The sequence below is a fragment of the Lepisma saccharinum genome, unplaced genomic scaffold, assembly GCF_977018435.1.
Source record: "Lepisma saccharinum unplaced genomic scaffold, izLepSacc3.1 HAP1_SCAFFOLD_346, whole genome shotgun sequence".
In the NCBI taxonomy this organism is placed as follows: domain Eukaryota; kingdom Metazoa; phylum Arthropoda; class Insecta; order Zygentoma; family Lepismatidae; genus Lepisma; species Lepisma saccharinum.
This window is the reverse complement of record NW_028143068.1, coordinates 20,601-37,106: the sequence shown is the minus strand read 5'-3', so window position 1 is coordinate 37,106 and position 16,506 is coordinate 20,601. Positions and strand designations below refer to the sequence as shown.

The 16,506-nt window shown below is 37.8% G+C and overlaps 1 protein-coding gene across 1 annotated transcript in view; it reads right to left on the bottom strand.

The window, feature by feature from the left end:
* The window catches only part of Hen1 (Hen1 methyltransferase), a 60,167-nt gene extending 44,907 nt beyond the window's left edge, over positions 1 to 15,260 (bottom strand). The window contains exon 1 of the mRNA XM_083116071.1: positions 15,022 to 15,260. Coding sequence (XP_082972197.1) covers positions 15,022 to 15,140 — 119 coding nt within the window. The 5' untranslated portion in view covers positions 15,141 to 15,260. The remainder of the gene's footprint in view (positions 1 to 15,021) is intronic.
* Positions 15,261 to 16,506: the final 1,246 nt, after the last annotated feature.

Here is a 16,506-nt window from a genome sequence, read left to right as displayed (position 1 = left end):
CTCACCCCCACCAAACCATGACTGAGGAGGGCTGGTGGCATCTCTGATTTTTGGGAACTCTCTCAGAAACTTTTAGAGAGTTTGAAGCATACACCCTTTCATTTTGGTGGTTAAAACTTTATTCAGTGGTGAACAATTTCTTATCAGTGAAGAGAATCCTGCAATGCCTATTGGCAATGTACCGCTGCAGGAGCCGTCTCGATTTCAGTTCCCTCTGCTTCTTCACTTGTGGCGTAAGGAAATTTCCAGTATTCCACCGGTAAGCTCCAATTCCAAGGTCTTCATTAAGTACCCTGAACATTGATTGTTGTGAACTCCTTTGCCATTATCACTTGCTTCCGGATGGGATTTCCGCAGATGCTTGTTGTTTATTTATTTATTTTACTTCGCGTTTTGTGCCTCTTGGCTAATTTGCGAAGATGGGGATGAGTGATGAAATGATGAAATTGATGAATGGACATTCACAAACAACCAAGCCGACCGGGATTCAAACCTTGGACCCTTGACGTCGCAGCACGATGTGCTAACCACTCGGGCACAGGGTCGGGCGGATTTCCGCAGATGCGAGCCACTACTGCTTTAACAGCCGCTGCTGTTCATACGGTGTGAATTCGACCAACTCTTGGGCGATCTTTCAAGCTACCAGGCTCAGTGAATCTCTGGATTGTCTGATACACAAACCTATTGCTGATGTTCAGGATTTTTAGTGGCTGGAAAATCTCAGTGAGTGACTTCCCAACAATATGCAGAGCAATTACGGCTATTCTGTTTTCATATTTGCTCCATTCCATGCTAAGCACAAGAAGATACACGCTGGCTCTTTCACAGCTGAACACACAATGGTCAGGAGTGAGCTTCAGCATAAGCATGGTTCATGAGCCTGACTACCGGATGTACAGTCCAAGCCGAATGTTTGAAACAGTATTTATGGCCAGACTAGGTAGTTTCTGAGTGTTATTATTCAAGATTAATTGCTATTTCTGTCTACGTTATTTGTGTCAACCATTCATTGTAAACCATGTTAATGATCGAATGATAATGGTTCCAGGTGCTGTGTGTTAGCATATTATGCTGTGTGTTAGCATATTATGCTGTGTTGTAATGGTAATAAAGTCCTGTGAGGTTGCAAAGAATGTGTAATGTTTATCTTCTATTTATTGATATTAACATTTATTATTATAAAATATGTATTTATCTTTTCTGCTTGGAGCATGTAGTTACAATAAATCTCACTTGGTCACATCTTCAACACAGTTCACTCTACTGACATGGAGATTTTATTGCCTGCTCACGCAAGGTTTCACATAGTTCCCATGAACGGCACTAGAGGTGCTAATACAGACCGAAGCTATATAAATTTGCCACAGAGCACATTCTCTCCTGATAAGATCTCTTCAATAAACTGGCCAAGAAGAAAAGTGCATTCCACTTCTGCAAGAGGTGCAAGCGTCATAAGAGGTGTGGTCTCTGCTAGCTTCCGCCACTATAAGCTAGCAGTTCCCCACCTGGGGTTGTGGCATTGGGTTACTAGGCAACCGCTCATAAGGTTTGCCATCGTGTACCATGTTATCTTTAACACCGGGCATAAATGGACTGGAAATTGTAAGTACAGATACGACAAAGGTTGAGTCTATAGTGGAACCACAAGCAAAAAAACCTGCGCAGACCCGCGACTCGTACTCCCACGTGGAGGGAAGGGGCAGAGTAAAGCATGCTTTCTTATGGCCCGAGCTGAATGGAAGAAGGGAAAGCTGCGTGGACACTTTTCGGAGAAGGTTTTTTCCTTGTGGTTGCTCTATAGCTTTGACTGTAAAATTACAGGTCAGATAAAGTACAACAGTTATCGTGAGTGTAGGCTTAATTGATGCCTCTGTTCCCCCAAAACAGTTCTCTGCAAAAGTTTGCAGCTACAGAAGATGGTGATTGCACTTCCCTGAGGTGTAGTCAAGGTTACAACCTCCAGAGAACAGCTGCAACAGCGTTCCTGTTCCCAATTTACGGCCGTTTTAAAATTAAAAGTAGCCATTTCCCCCATTGTGCGGCAGTGTATCGGGGCTAGTGAGAGTAATATCCTCCACAGGCATGTGCTAAACGTCAAACATTTACAATAACTACTGAACAAGTGGATCTTGTTACAGTAATCAACTTTCATTACTTTTGGAGAGTGTACTTTTTCCTGAACCCTGAGTAAAATAGAGTCTCATGTCATGACTGGAGAAAAAGTTAGTGTAATGCGTGAAACTTTACATACTTTATTATTTGTCACACTGCAGACGTGTAGGGGCCAGTAAAAACATTGCACACATTAGGTTGAACACAGTAGTAACTATAACATATGTGGTTGTGTTTCATCTGGTGTAGGGTGACCATAATATTTTGATCCAAAAACAGGACATTACAATGTCAGTTTATCCCTCCCCCACCCCCTCTTTCCTGAAAAATTGGCCATGCATAATTGTTGTCATTATTAATGTATTATTATTATTTATTAAAGCATGGGTAAAGGGTAAAGTAAAGTGCTCCCCTGTGCATAGCACCACGCCATGAAGGCGTATAGGGGGTGTGGGGGTAACGCACCACACTTTCTTGATCCGGTCATTTAAATAATACATTGCAAACACCAAACAATAAATTAAATATCTCTCTTCAAAAGGTATTTAATATAATCTCAGTCAGGGACGTCGTTAGGGGGGGGCACGCGGGGGCACTGGCCCCGGCAGACGTCCACGTGGCCCCGGCAAACTGTTCTGTAGTTGCTGGAAATTTTACTTTGATGACAAATATTGCAAAATAATCCTTCAGTAAATTTTGCTTGCAGTTTGAAACACTTCTTCAATTTTCAGTAGCACCAACCCAAGCAAAGCATTTCTTTCAGATTTCCCTGTTTCTTGCTTGTTGAACACAGATGTATTGGGATGGGAAGCAGTTAATGGTTTTGTGGTCCGCCCCTTTCAGGGAAGTCTAAGACCTATTGAAAATGCACTTTTCCTCCCTGCTACACACCAGATCCAGGATCAACCCCAAAACCCGCACTTTCTCTTCATCTGGCCCTGCACTGGCACCATGGGCGCCGAAAAGACGACACAAACAGTTTAGCTACGGGTGGCTAGAACTTTCTGGGTTAATTATTTTATGATTCAGAAAAGATATCCCCATGCGTTTCAAATTCCAAGAACAGAATTCTATTGTTGTTTATCTTACAAAAAAGAGTCGTTAGAATAATAATCGGTGCCAATTATCGTGAATCGTGTAGGCAGGTGTTTAGAAGCCTAAAGATTTTACCATTACCATGTTTGTATATATATGAAGCATTAATATTTATGAAGAAAAATAATTTCAATTTTAAAACAAATAGCAGCGTACATTCGTATGGAACGAGGAAGAAAGATGACATTCATTATGAAAGCCACAGGACATCTAATTTTAATAAGTGTGTTTACTTTAATGGATATAAATTGTACAACCATTTGCCTAAGAAATTGAAAGACTGTCCACTCAACATATTTAAAAATCAACTTAAAAGTATGCTTATATATCATTGTTTTTATTCGGTTGTGGAATTTTTTCAAATCAAATTTGATTAATTATCAATTGTTATCTACATTTTTGTATTAGTAATGTATAATACGTATATAATACATTGTAATGTTACATGACGTTTCCTATACCAATCTGTAATTAGTGTTACATGTATGGTTCTTACAGGAAATAAATCTATCTATCTATCTACCTTTTTCGGCGCGGGAATGAATGACATACCGGTTCCTCTCACATGCACTCAACCCTCCTGCTAATGACCTGCCCTGCAAAGGAGGGAAAGGCCACTTTCTGAAAATTCGGAGAAACAGCGAAGCGGTCGGTTCATCTGTTGATTTGGTGGACAGTTGATATCTGTCAGATAGTTTGAAGTAGGATTTGTGGTCCCAGTGGCGTACGCAAGGGGGGGTTACCGGGTTTAAACCCCCCCCTTGAGCTTTTGAAATTTTATTGAAAATGCTGTAGAAATAATTAAAAATGTCTAATTTATCACAGTCAAAGATCTGCGACAGTAATAATAATAATAATATTAATAATTTCAATTATTATTCCCATACAGCATGAAGAAAAACACAACATTCCAAACACAATCTAAGCGGCCGAAAATTTTGCAATTTTTTTTTGCAAAAAGTCGCGCAGTGACTCTCGCGAGAATTGTGAAAATTCCTTGCTTCGTCGCAGTGTGCCGACTTTATTGCAAACGTTCTTCCCGGTACTGATTTCACATCCCCTTGTGAACTCTCAAGTGATGCTGAGTCTACATTCACATCATTAAATAATGTTGAAGAAGTGCTTTGTGAATCACCTAGAAGTGATAAATGTGTTGGAATGTCTATAAACTTACTTTTGAACGAAAACATAGACTCAGTGGAATTTAGCAACATGTATTCTCGTGCTTCATCATCCTGGGTGAGTTCCATAGGTAAAGGTAATGTAAATTTCCCCGTGCATATAGCACCCTGCCATTAAGGCACACGTAGTGGTGTGGTGGGCCCCACACATTCTCGATCTCGGCCATTTTGCAGGTGATGTGATCAGCACCATGCTCCGGCAGCCTTTATCCCCCAGGGTTGCTCTCAGGTACCCATTGATATGAGGCTGGGTGCGGAGACAAGGCTGGATAAATTCCAACTAATTCCGGGAATCGAACCCGGATCTCCCACGAGGTTGTCAGACTAGATCACCGCGGCTCCTTGAATTAGTTTCATATTTTGATTATTTCAATAAATTTAATATATTTGCTTGTTTTATGGATTTTCTTCACACTTGAAATGTCTCACCTAGCATATACAAATAACCGTTGACTAGACAATTATTTCATAACAAAGAAACAGAAAAATGTAATTTTGTTATATTGCTTTCATAAATATATTTATGTAGATCTCTACTACTTAATAATAGTAGTGATATAAGTAGTAACAACAGCTGCATTAGTAGTAATTATTATTATTAATTAAACTAATTAAATAATTATAAGTATTATTAATTAATTAAATATGATTATTATTAATTAAGTAAAGTATAATAAAACAGTGGTAATGCGCATTTGTAGAAAGTTTTCAAAATAACACCCCCCTTGATGAAATCCTGCGTACGCTACTGTGTGGTCCGAACGGTGTAAACTTCTGTAAACGCGAGAAGATAGCATCACGAAGTGTTTGTGATCTCGTTTTCCTACATCGCGAGTAAAATGTCGAATGAGAAGCTGCCAGATTGTCTTCCTCTGGAGACAATGGATCAGGATCGACCAAATATTCAACATATTGGCATTCTAGAAGAGAGTCTGACTACCACACAAGATCCTGGGTTCGACTCCCAGGTGGTTGATCTCATGTATAAGGAAGAATAAACAACGTTTCAATTAAGGAAGGAAACTAGGTATGTAGCAATTGTTTTTACAGCCGTCTGCATGCTCTATAAGTATTATGATACAAAATTTGTATATCTTTCAGACTTTCTGTGATTTTTCTTCCTTTAGGCTCCACCTGCAAATGCGGAAGCTGCTGCTGCTTAGGTGGCAAGGTTGGCTAGACATAATTAATCCCTAAGGTCTAAATCACCATCCCTGAGACCTTCTGTAAACAAACGGTCTCACCGATTCGATGTATCACTCCGCGTCAGCTGATCCATGACCGGAATCATCTGCTGTTACACTCATAGTTCGCCGCACCTATTCATTTTATATAAGAGCTTCTGAATGTGAGAACCCGTTCTCAAAACATCAGACGAATATGCAGCCGCATACATTGTTACTCTCCCGGTCATTCTCTCTTTCATAACCCTTAAAACTGCAGACACTGACACACCACTGCACTGGGATACCAACTTAACCACTTCATTTACTGGTTTCTCAGGATACCACTGACAGAACGTTACATAAATATTGAGTAGAATCTGTTTCTCACCCCTTTTCAAAGGCTGTCCTTGCTGGTGTTTTGAAAACAAGCTCGGAGTAAACGGAGACTTTCCCTCACGCATAGAACTCGACATGTTATTTTTCTAAGGCTAAGTCAGGCAATATTACTAAGTTGCACTACTTCCTTGCTGTTCACATGATTATTTTTAGAAAATAACCAATGTTATAAAATATAATTATGTACACAAATCTCTAAGCTCATTGAAAGTTATATTACTACAAAATGTTCACACTTATCTTGCCTTGCCATGTCACCAAGTTATTTTACCAAGTGCACTATATTTGGCGGAACAAAAATCGTTATTAGGATGCTTGTCAAAGTTTCCAACCGCAATAAATTTACGAACTTTTTGTCTTGTTTTGATCATCATCAATATATTTATTGGACTTACAGCAATGCATATGGCTGTTTATGCCCATTATATATTTTATTTACATAAGATACAACTTACATAAAATGTACAAACAAATTTCAAATACACTCCTATCTATATCAAACCTTAGAAATATACATTACCATGTTATATCATTTTGTCTAAAAAATGCAAGTAAAATATATTCGAAGAAGCCAAATTTATGGGAAATGATTACTAGTGCAAAGAGTTAACCATAAAGGTGAAGCAATAAGTAAAAAAAGAAAGAGCATTGGGTTTAAAGTGAGACGTCATTTGCGGCAGCGTATCCCATACTACAAATTTGCCATTGTTTTACCTTACGTAATGAATCCTGTAACAACGCTGGATTTTCGTGTGGATTATTTTACTTCTATGAGTTTGCAATGCTTTCTGCATGCAGGTGGTTTTGTTTACAGAAGGTGTCAGGGTTTGTGATTTGAACTATAGTCATACAGTGAATAATACTCATAATATGATCATGAGTTATGGAGAAGCAAATAACTTATCAACCATTTTCTGTTTCTATTTGTTGTGCTGTGGTTAACAATGTGCATTACGATGACAGGGGTCCTGGGTTCGAATCCCGGACTGGGCGTGTGTGTTCTATATGATGGTCCTCTCATCAATTTCACATCACTAATTTTCATCTTCATCTTCACGATTAACCAAAAAGTGTCAGAAAAGCAAAGTAAAATAAACCAAATCAATCATTTGTATATTTCTATATTACGTCGATTTTCTACCTCTTGGGTTAAATGCGACGATGAGGATGAATGATGAGCCGAAGGAATGGCGATGGGACAGACATGATATAACCATACCTGTCCAATGTCCGAACCTTGGACCTCTGGTTTCGTAGCGTGTTATACTCACGTCAGTGGAATTCTTAGGAAGAAAAACTGTAAAAGTATGGTGAAAAGAAGCAAAGTTGTGCAATGCATAAAAAGCTATGTTTAGTTCTTCTAAAACCTTCCGATTATCGAGTTCGTGTTCTAAGTCCACTGTATGCACAGTAAGGCTAATCGGGGATCCGAACCACTATGTGCCTCCAACGGGTATCGAACCCGGGACCATTTGATTACAATGCGGCGACGCTACCACTGCGTCATCGAGGAGGCCGAGAAAAACATACAATTAGTCAGTAAAATTAATATTGAGGGACAAGGCCTGCGAAGAGTTCTTTCACTCGGTTGCGCGTGGTCATCACATCGAATACCATATAGTTTCGAGAGCAGAATTTGCTTCCATATCGCTTTCAAGTACTTCCCAAATTGTCCTCACGATGTTGGAACAGCACAGAAATTTTGTAACTAATACAAGCAGGCACATACCCAGGGAAGGGGCTAGGGGGCTGCAGTCCTTTCCCGAAATCCTAGAAATATCTGATTTTAATAATGTGTAGTAGTAATTAAATTTACTTCATTAACAGGATTAAACATCTTGTATATGGTAAGTTGCAATATACCAAGAAATTCATCTTCAGCGCATTTACTCCTTCCCCCCAACTTTTTCGTCTTTAGATGGCGGCTGCCGATAAGGTATAACCCCCTTCCAAAATGAAAATCTGGCTACCGGCCTGACCACCAGAGATCGAACCTTGAACCTTTCGATTGATTGATTAATTGTACTGGTGTTTTAAGTCCACTTTATGCACAGTAAGGCTAATCGGGACTGGACCTACAGTTTAAAGTGAGATCCGAACAACTATGTGCCTCCATCGGGAATCGAACCCAGGCAGAACCTGCCGAACCAAAGACGAGAGCGTAATCATTTCAGCGTGTGGGAACTTTGTTTTATCCAGTACCATCATATATTCAGTTTTCCGCACACAAATAAGATTAATTTTAAGAAATTAGACGTGCGCATATAATTTCTTATCGTCATCATTTCCCAAGTGAACGATCAGATGCCATAGAAGACTCGGTCCCACCCTTTAGAATAGTGCTTAACGCGGTCGCCTTGAACTAAGAGATACCGGATTCGATTCCGGTATAAACTCTATACATGAGATGCCTAGCTTGAACTCATTACGCACACATTTCATATTTGCATTGTTGCCAATATTTGTAAACCTGGTTCCAGCACTTTATATCTAAAACCACGGAAAAGGGTTTTATCTACTTCTCAATTTACAAATCTAAAGACTAATAACATTGTTCTTGGTGTATCAGCCATTAAGCTAACGAGTTCATTCTGCATTTAGTTTCCCCGAATAATGGCTGTGGATTTCGCGAGAGTATATCCGTAGACTGTTGGGGGCTACAGAAGAAAATGATGTTCCTTTCCAATTTATTGATTGATTGAGTTGGTGTTTTAAGTTCACTTTATACACAGTAAGGCTAATCGGGACTGGTTCTACAGTGTAAAGTGGGATCCGAACCACTATAAGCATCCACCGGGTATTGAACCCGGAACCCCTTGATTACAAGGCGACGATGCTACTACCATCCGCCACCAAGGAGGCTCTTGCTCCTTTTCTTTCCAAGACTATATATATATATATATATACACACACACACACATAAATGTATAATGTATGTATACAGTATAGACCTATATGGTGTATAAATAGTTTGTTAATTTATAATAGTTTGATAGAAAAAATCTTACATTTGGGCCCCCCCAAACTGATCAACCTAGCTACGTCCCTGATCTCAGTATGACTTACATAACGTTTCCAGTCTCTTCTGATCTACCTTTGATGTTAGTCCTATGCTGAAGTTGAGGTGTGCCAGAAGTATATATTTATCAGTAGAATCAATCTTCTCGAGAACAGCATTATTCTTCAACAACGGTTCATAAAAATCCCTGCAAATCTGACACACAGAGAATTCAAAAGTTGTTTTTTTTCTGGAATGTTTAAAATATGTACGTTTTATGTTCTTTCCCTAGATATGTGTTTGATGTGCTAAAGTTGAAGATATACATATTTAGGTGAAATAAGACTTCTGAAGCAAGTTTCAATTTAAAAATACACACAGATTTGTCTTCTGAGTTTGTGTCACGATGCAGGAATTTAAATTCTAGTTGCAGGTCAGTGCTCAAACTACACTTCCTGGCTATGCTTACTCATTGCTCTGCAAATAACTGAACACACATAACTCGTGAGGCACGCTAACTTAAACAGTAAACTGATCGAACAGTCTAGAATTTTATGAAGTGCGAGATTTTATGATTGTTATGAAGTGCTTGAAATGCAGTTCAGCTGCTTTGAAATGGTGTTGCCATTCCATCAACATTTGTTTTAGTATGAAATGACCCTGAAATTTAGATTTGGTTCTCGATATATAACTCCTATGCCCGGTTCACCCAATGTGCGTTAAATTCTCCAACCTTTGTTAAGGCTAACACACCTCTAATGTCATTGTTAAATCTAAAGGCACTCACTCCTTGGCTTCATTAGGATGCTTAGCAGCACGTTGTGTTGTGTTGGAAATAAGATGGCGGAATTGTGTGTGCCAGCTGTTGTGTTGAAAGGTTATCCAAAACCAATTTGAACACATTATTTGCATACGATCGCAAAATGTACACTAGTTCGATTTCTTTCTACAAAAAAAAATAATTTTCCCAATTTTTTCGTGTTTCATATTATAAATTCATACTAATCTGAAATTTCATGCAAATCAAAAATCACATGTAAGTTAAATGAGAAATATTGTATCAATGTACTTCTTAAAGTTTTGTCAATAATGGCATCCTGATCATCACACATTATTCAAATTTTATTAATTTTGCCTGTCGAACCAAAAATATATTCTTATAGTTATATTAAACAAACTTGCTTTTTTTAAATGCATATTTGGCTTCCACCTTCAATGCACTGTAACAATAAACACAAAATATCGCATGACTTTTTAAAATAATGTAACCTCCTCTTACATATTTCAATTTGTATGTAAAGTTATTCACCCAAAATTTCGGTGTCGTCGTCCACGCCATTTTCCAGTGGAGAAAGTCGTGGTTTGTTGTGTTTATGCTTATGTCTATTTATGACTTCCATTCCAATGTTATGTTGTTGTTTTTAACTGAAAAATGTCAGAAAACGTAAGAGATAAAATTAAAATGAAGCAACTGTCCTAGAAAAAGGTAATACACGTCCTGTACTTAATCTTAATACATAGTATTTTCAGTGTGCGGACGTAAATACCTAAATAACATTCATATCTTAAACATATATTTATGTGTTACACATTACTTTATTTATTGCTGTTCCTGGGATTTCATGCCAAAAAGCCCAAGAACGTGCTTACGCACAGTGTACTGTCAACGGCAAAAACAATCAAAATGTTGCATTTCTCGTATCAAGTATGAGAATAGCAAGGAATCAAAGCAAAATGCCTCTAACATGTCATTAGTTAAAGGGCCTATAAAATTGATTGAGTGAACATTAAAAGCTTAACAGGCTGCTAAGATTTTAGTGATGTGTTAATTATCAGCTCGTTAAGAACGTTTTAACAATGTTTGAGCAAACCAGACACTAGACTTTTATAGTGGTTTAACGGGATGACCGGGACATGCCTCTGAAATGGGACTGTCATGGTTAAAACTGGACATATGGTCACACTAACCTGGTGGAACAATGAAATCAGGGGAGGGGATTAAGGCAATTTCTAGCAGTGTAAAGGTAAACTTACTGTCAAAATAACCATTATTCGGTTCTTTAGGAAGAATTTTAGGGAGATGTTGAGGGAAAATTTGATGTGGAGAGTGGTGGGGTGTGTAGGAATGAAATGACATGGGTCATGTGACAGTGCATTATAGAGAAAGTTGAGTAATTTTTACTTGTGACCTGCCAATGTTATATTGCATGCTGCAGCAGCTGACAAAACAAAACAGCCATTTTTCATGTGTTGCCTAAATGTTCATGAAATTGCAACCATATAACACATGTTCTTGTGCGAGATTTCACACCAAAGAGATATGAAACATGTCACTTGAAAACAAACCTGAAGAAACAAATGTAACCTTTCACACTGGAGTGTCATGGCTAGGGAGCATATTCTTAAGTTAAAGCTTGCTTGTTTCCTTGCTTCAGAAGTCTTATTTCACATAAAAATGTATATCTTCAACTTTAGCACATCAAACACATTTCTAGGGAAAGAACATAAAACGTACATATTTTAGACATTCCAGAAAAAAATAAACTTTTGAATTATTTGTGTAAATGCATATTTTGGAGTTGCTGCATAAAATAGAAATACTTGGCGATACTTCAAGATTTATTGCAAAATGGATGTTTACAAAATGATTTGCAGTTCCTATCTGCAAATCTAAACTTTTTGTGTGACATAATAGAAAAACACATAACTGTTTTGCAAAACAGTGAAGGACATTAGTGCAGATGAACGGAAATTTAACTCACCATCTGAGACATGCTGGCAGGTACTTAAAAAATATTTTCAGTTTTTCAGCAAATAAAAATCTGCTTTCTAGTTACGACACATTGCACACGTCACTTGTATATCACGAGTTGTTTATCTCAAACGTTCAATATTACTTTGGGCTCTTGAACATATAGTGTACATGCATTTTCCCCAATTGGAACTGAAAATGTGCCACATCTGTGCTGCTTGTGTGGGTGGGTAGGGTTGACACTTTGGTGTGAAACCTCTGCTGAGCATGTCACATACCACTATGGTATGAAATATTCTACACACTCATGAATTCCATATACATAAACATAAGGTACTAGTTAGTTATAGCGGAAACACATTTAACTAGTTTATTTTTAAATAAAATTCATTTCTACTTACCTCATATGCATAGTGGATCATTTTTCAACTAGGGATTACTTTTTTTTCAATGAAAAAAGCATTGTTTTTAACATTATAAGTATTTATTGGTTGCTGCTAATTGGCGGCCAAATTTTGACTCACATTGTCTATCATCAGCTGATATGCAGTGTTTCCGAACTTATGAACTGATATATGCCACACAAACTATTCACAAAAGGTTTTTAAGCAAAAATTGATCCACAAACCATTCATGGAAGGTTAGGTTACGTACAGTTAGGTTAGGCAAACAGAAAATTGAATTGGAAAAAAACAACCGCTCACACGTCATCTTGTAAAACTACTGTGTGGTGGTAACATTATCGTATGAGGGAAACGGATTCCTTCAAATTTACAGGAGAAAGTACTTACGGAAATAATTTTCTTTAGCATTGTGGAAGTTCCTGAATGTAGATTTGATCCATTTTAATGTGAATGCATGTTGTTTTCTGCAAAAAATCTCTGTCCGACACGCTGTTTATGCTCCTGCCATTTGCTTTCTGCACGAGAGTGCAATGTTCTGTGTGCTAACATGATGCAATCCCGTAGCCAGTGTTTCAGCCTCGCCGTGTTTTCACTAGAACATGACATGTCGAGTTATTTAATTATTTTTTTTGGTACTAGTTTACTATCTTTCGGACAGATTTCTTCATTTCTACAGAAGAAACTACTTACCGTAATAAGTTCCTGTAGTATTGTCTAACATCTGGAAGGTGTTTTGTGTGATGCGGGAATGTTTCATAGCGGAAATTCAACCATTGACGCATAGCCCCACAAACCATTTCCGGTAAGGTTAGGTTAGGTAGGGTCACAATAATTAAAAATTGGTTTCGAAAAAAATATGCGTAGCCCCACACACCATTCTCGCATAGCCCCACGAACCATTGACACATAAAAAAAAATGATCAAAAAAACGTGAATACACGCTAAAATATGATCCGCAAAGCAGATAGGTAAGTACAAATGTCAAAAATTGACGAAACTCAGAAGTTATAGGTGTCCGAAGGATAGTAAACATTTACCATGAATGGTTTTTGGGGCTAACGTGAATGGTTTTTGGGGCTAACGTCAATGGTTTTTGGGGCTAACGCCAATAGTTTGTGAGCCTAACGTCAATGGTTTGTGAGGCTAACGTCAATGGTTTGCGACGTATTAGCATAATTTCAAATCTGGGCACGAAAGTAGAAATTTTCCGGTGAACGAGGTTGCAACACTGCATAAATCGACAAAACACTCTCAGAACGCCCCCTAAACCAGTACGCTATCACGGCCATAATGTGTTACAGATTCGAAACAACAAGTAACAGTAAGTACTCGTAAATCTAAGAAATAGACATTGATATGCATTATTTCACTTTAGGAAATGTCCCACATTCGAAAATAACACGTTAGCAATGTAAAGAAGTCCGAAATATATGATTCGTAGGTGTTTCCCTCATACGATAATAGTACCAGGTTAGGTTAGCAAACAGAAAATTAAATTGGAAAAAAAATCCTGCTCACACGTCATCTTGTAAAACTACTGCGTGATTGCTACACTGACAGGGGGTTACGTAAACAAACTCACGGAAATTTGATTCACGTAGTCGACGGTAATGGTGGCACGAGCTATCGTGCAACGGAGATACATAAATGTCGAAAAATATCTTATTTACAGACCGAATAACTTGCACAATTCGAAAAAACACTTTTCCCAGCTTCAGAAAGCCCACAAGAACTAAATACCGTAAGTACTTTCTCGTCTTTTCTCCTGTAAATTTCAAGAAATGTGTTTCCGCTATATCTAATCGTTACCGTGGAATGCATTTAGGGACTTTATTTTAATGCTAAGGGAACCAAACCTAACCATGAAAGCATTCGCTAAAACTCTGCAGTATGTGTTAACAGACGTACATCGAAATCGAACCATGTAAAAAATGCGGTAAATATGCGATATCGCCCGAACACCTCTCACTCGTTTATTTCGATAATTTTAGCATTGATACTTGCCTATTCTGCATTGCGGAAGATTCTTTAAGGTGAAGTTATGCTTTTTTCCATTAAATAGTGTCAACTTTTCATATTACGAGTCATTATTTGTATTCCTTGTTCCGCGGCGTGCACTCGTCATGGATCATCAAGCGTTGTGCTTGTGTTTTGTCGATTTGGAGTGGGTATGCAGAGTTTCAACCTTCTTCACCGAAAAATATCTACCTTCGTGCTCATTGTCATCACAAACTATTGACGGATAGCTCCAAAAAACCATTCACGATATCCCCACAAACCATTGACGGATAGCCCCAAAAAAACATCATGATAGCCCCAAAAAAATCCACGATAGCCCCAAGGACCATTCCCGGCAAGGTTAAGTTAGGCTGGGTTGGGTTAGGTAAGCATAGTTAAAAAAATAAAATCTCGTAAGAAAAAGGCACGTTTGGAAACACTGGCGAAACCGCGTGACTTTCGACGCTTGCACCATCTGCAGGTACATAATGGAAACAATGGTATAATGTCAGAAAATGCAAGTTCCTTACAAAAAAAGTGATTATTATTCTGCAGTATTCTATGGTGAAGTTTTCAGTTTCCGTGAAAGAAAATACCTCGAAGAACTTCGACAATGCTACAGAAACTGATTTCAGTAAGTAGTTTCTCCTGTAAATTTGAAGAAATCCGTTCGGGCGATATCGCATATTTACCAAAAATGCTTTCGTAGCATGATGAAATCGCAATAAAACAAAAGGAACTTGGGCCCATTAATTTCCTGGTACATATGAAAATGATTATATTTACTAGTAGATATGACATTTTTCCCTCGGAAATTCTATGTGTACGAATAACAATGTTACATAGTGTACCTCAAAGGCTTCTATATTTTAGAATAAGTATATCAATTTCTATATAATACATGCAAACCCTTGTTTACCTGGATGCATTTAGTCGACAGTCTTCAATTACTTTATGGTTCTTACTGAACGAATTCCACAAACAAACAACGAACAGATATCGTGTTGCAATATATATTTCGTGAAAAAAAACTATCATTTTTCAATGGATTGAACGACTGCAATAGTGGTGAATGGATACCGGTTTATCTGTTGTATTTTCGAGAAAAACAGAACATTGATATACACTACCAAATTTACAACACATCGCAATTTGATTCGAAACTAAAGTTTACAAGGTTTACAGTCTGTGCTCTGGTTATAACAAGTACTAGTGACAGTGATTTTAAACAACGCACACTATCCGTTCAGAAAATCTACATACACCGCAGTTTGGTTGTCCGATATCCCTATGGTTACCTCCTAACTATTCTATGACCAGACGCCCGGATTTTCCCGGACATGTCCTACATTTTAGCTTTATGTCCGGCGTCCGGGAGGAATTTGAAAAATATCATAAATGTCCTACATTTTGAGCGTCACATAATATTAATTAGGAAAATACGTACAAAAAGAATAAAGTTTGTTCTGCTATTAAATAAACGGGAAAACGGAAGGAATTAATGAACGAAGTCTTGGGACCACTTTCTGATAACGTCACTGTTCAATGCCTTAGCAGAATTTCTTGCCTTAGAGTTTATACTGATGGAACAATTTGTTGCCCATTCTTATTCAATATATATAATTTGATTGTAAAACAGGGATATAGAGAACAAAGTTATTCAGGGTGTCTGCCAGTCAAGAAAGTCATGGAAGTCAAGAAAAAGTAGAAAAATCAACAAGTAGGTCAAGAAGTCACTAAAAAGGCAATAAATTATTCTTGTGGTCAAGAATTTTTGCTATTGATTGGTTGATTTAGTTGAGTTTATTTCACTTTTTCTGTCCCATTGGCTAATCGCGAAGATGAGGATGAATGATGGTAAGATAAGATGGATAAATGGATAGTCATATACATATGGGGACAACCGACACAAACCCCACGTAAGATTATACTGGCTGTGAGTCCAGACGCCAAAGCCCGCTTGTCTGCCAAACACAGTGCAGGATGCACTAACACGAAATAGCAGATCTAATTCTCTTCTTAAATTCAGCTTCAGTTTTCATCTTAATTGGCCCTTTGGTAGGGAATTTCATTAAATAAATATTTATTTTCTTAATTACTAATTTCCAACTTTACCTAAGTAGGATCTAGAAAAGTCCAGGAAAAGTCAAGATTTCTGAATGTATTATTTTGCTAGGCGGCCTGTTATTGAACTAAAAACTACCCAAGATGAAACCATTTTAAATTACAGTAATTGCTGAATATTTGTTTGCCATTACAGGTCATAATTCAAAGGCCGAGAGTAGTGTAATTCATGCTATAACAAGCACCACTTATAAGTGTAGAAAAGAAGAGGTTATTTGATTGAACAACCCGATTTGCCTACACTTAAAACAATGCCAAGAGGGGCTTATACCCCAATTCT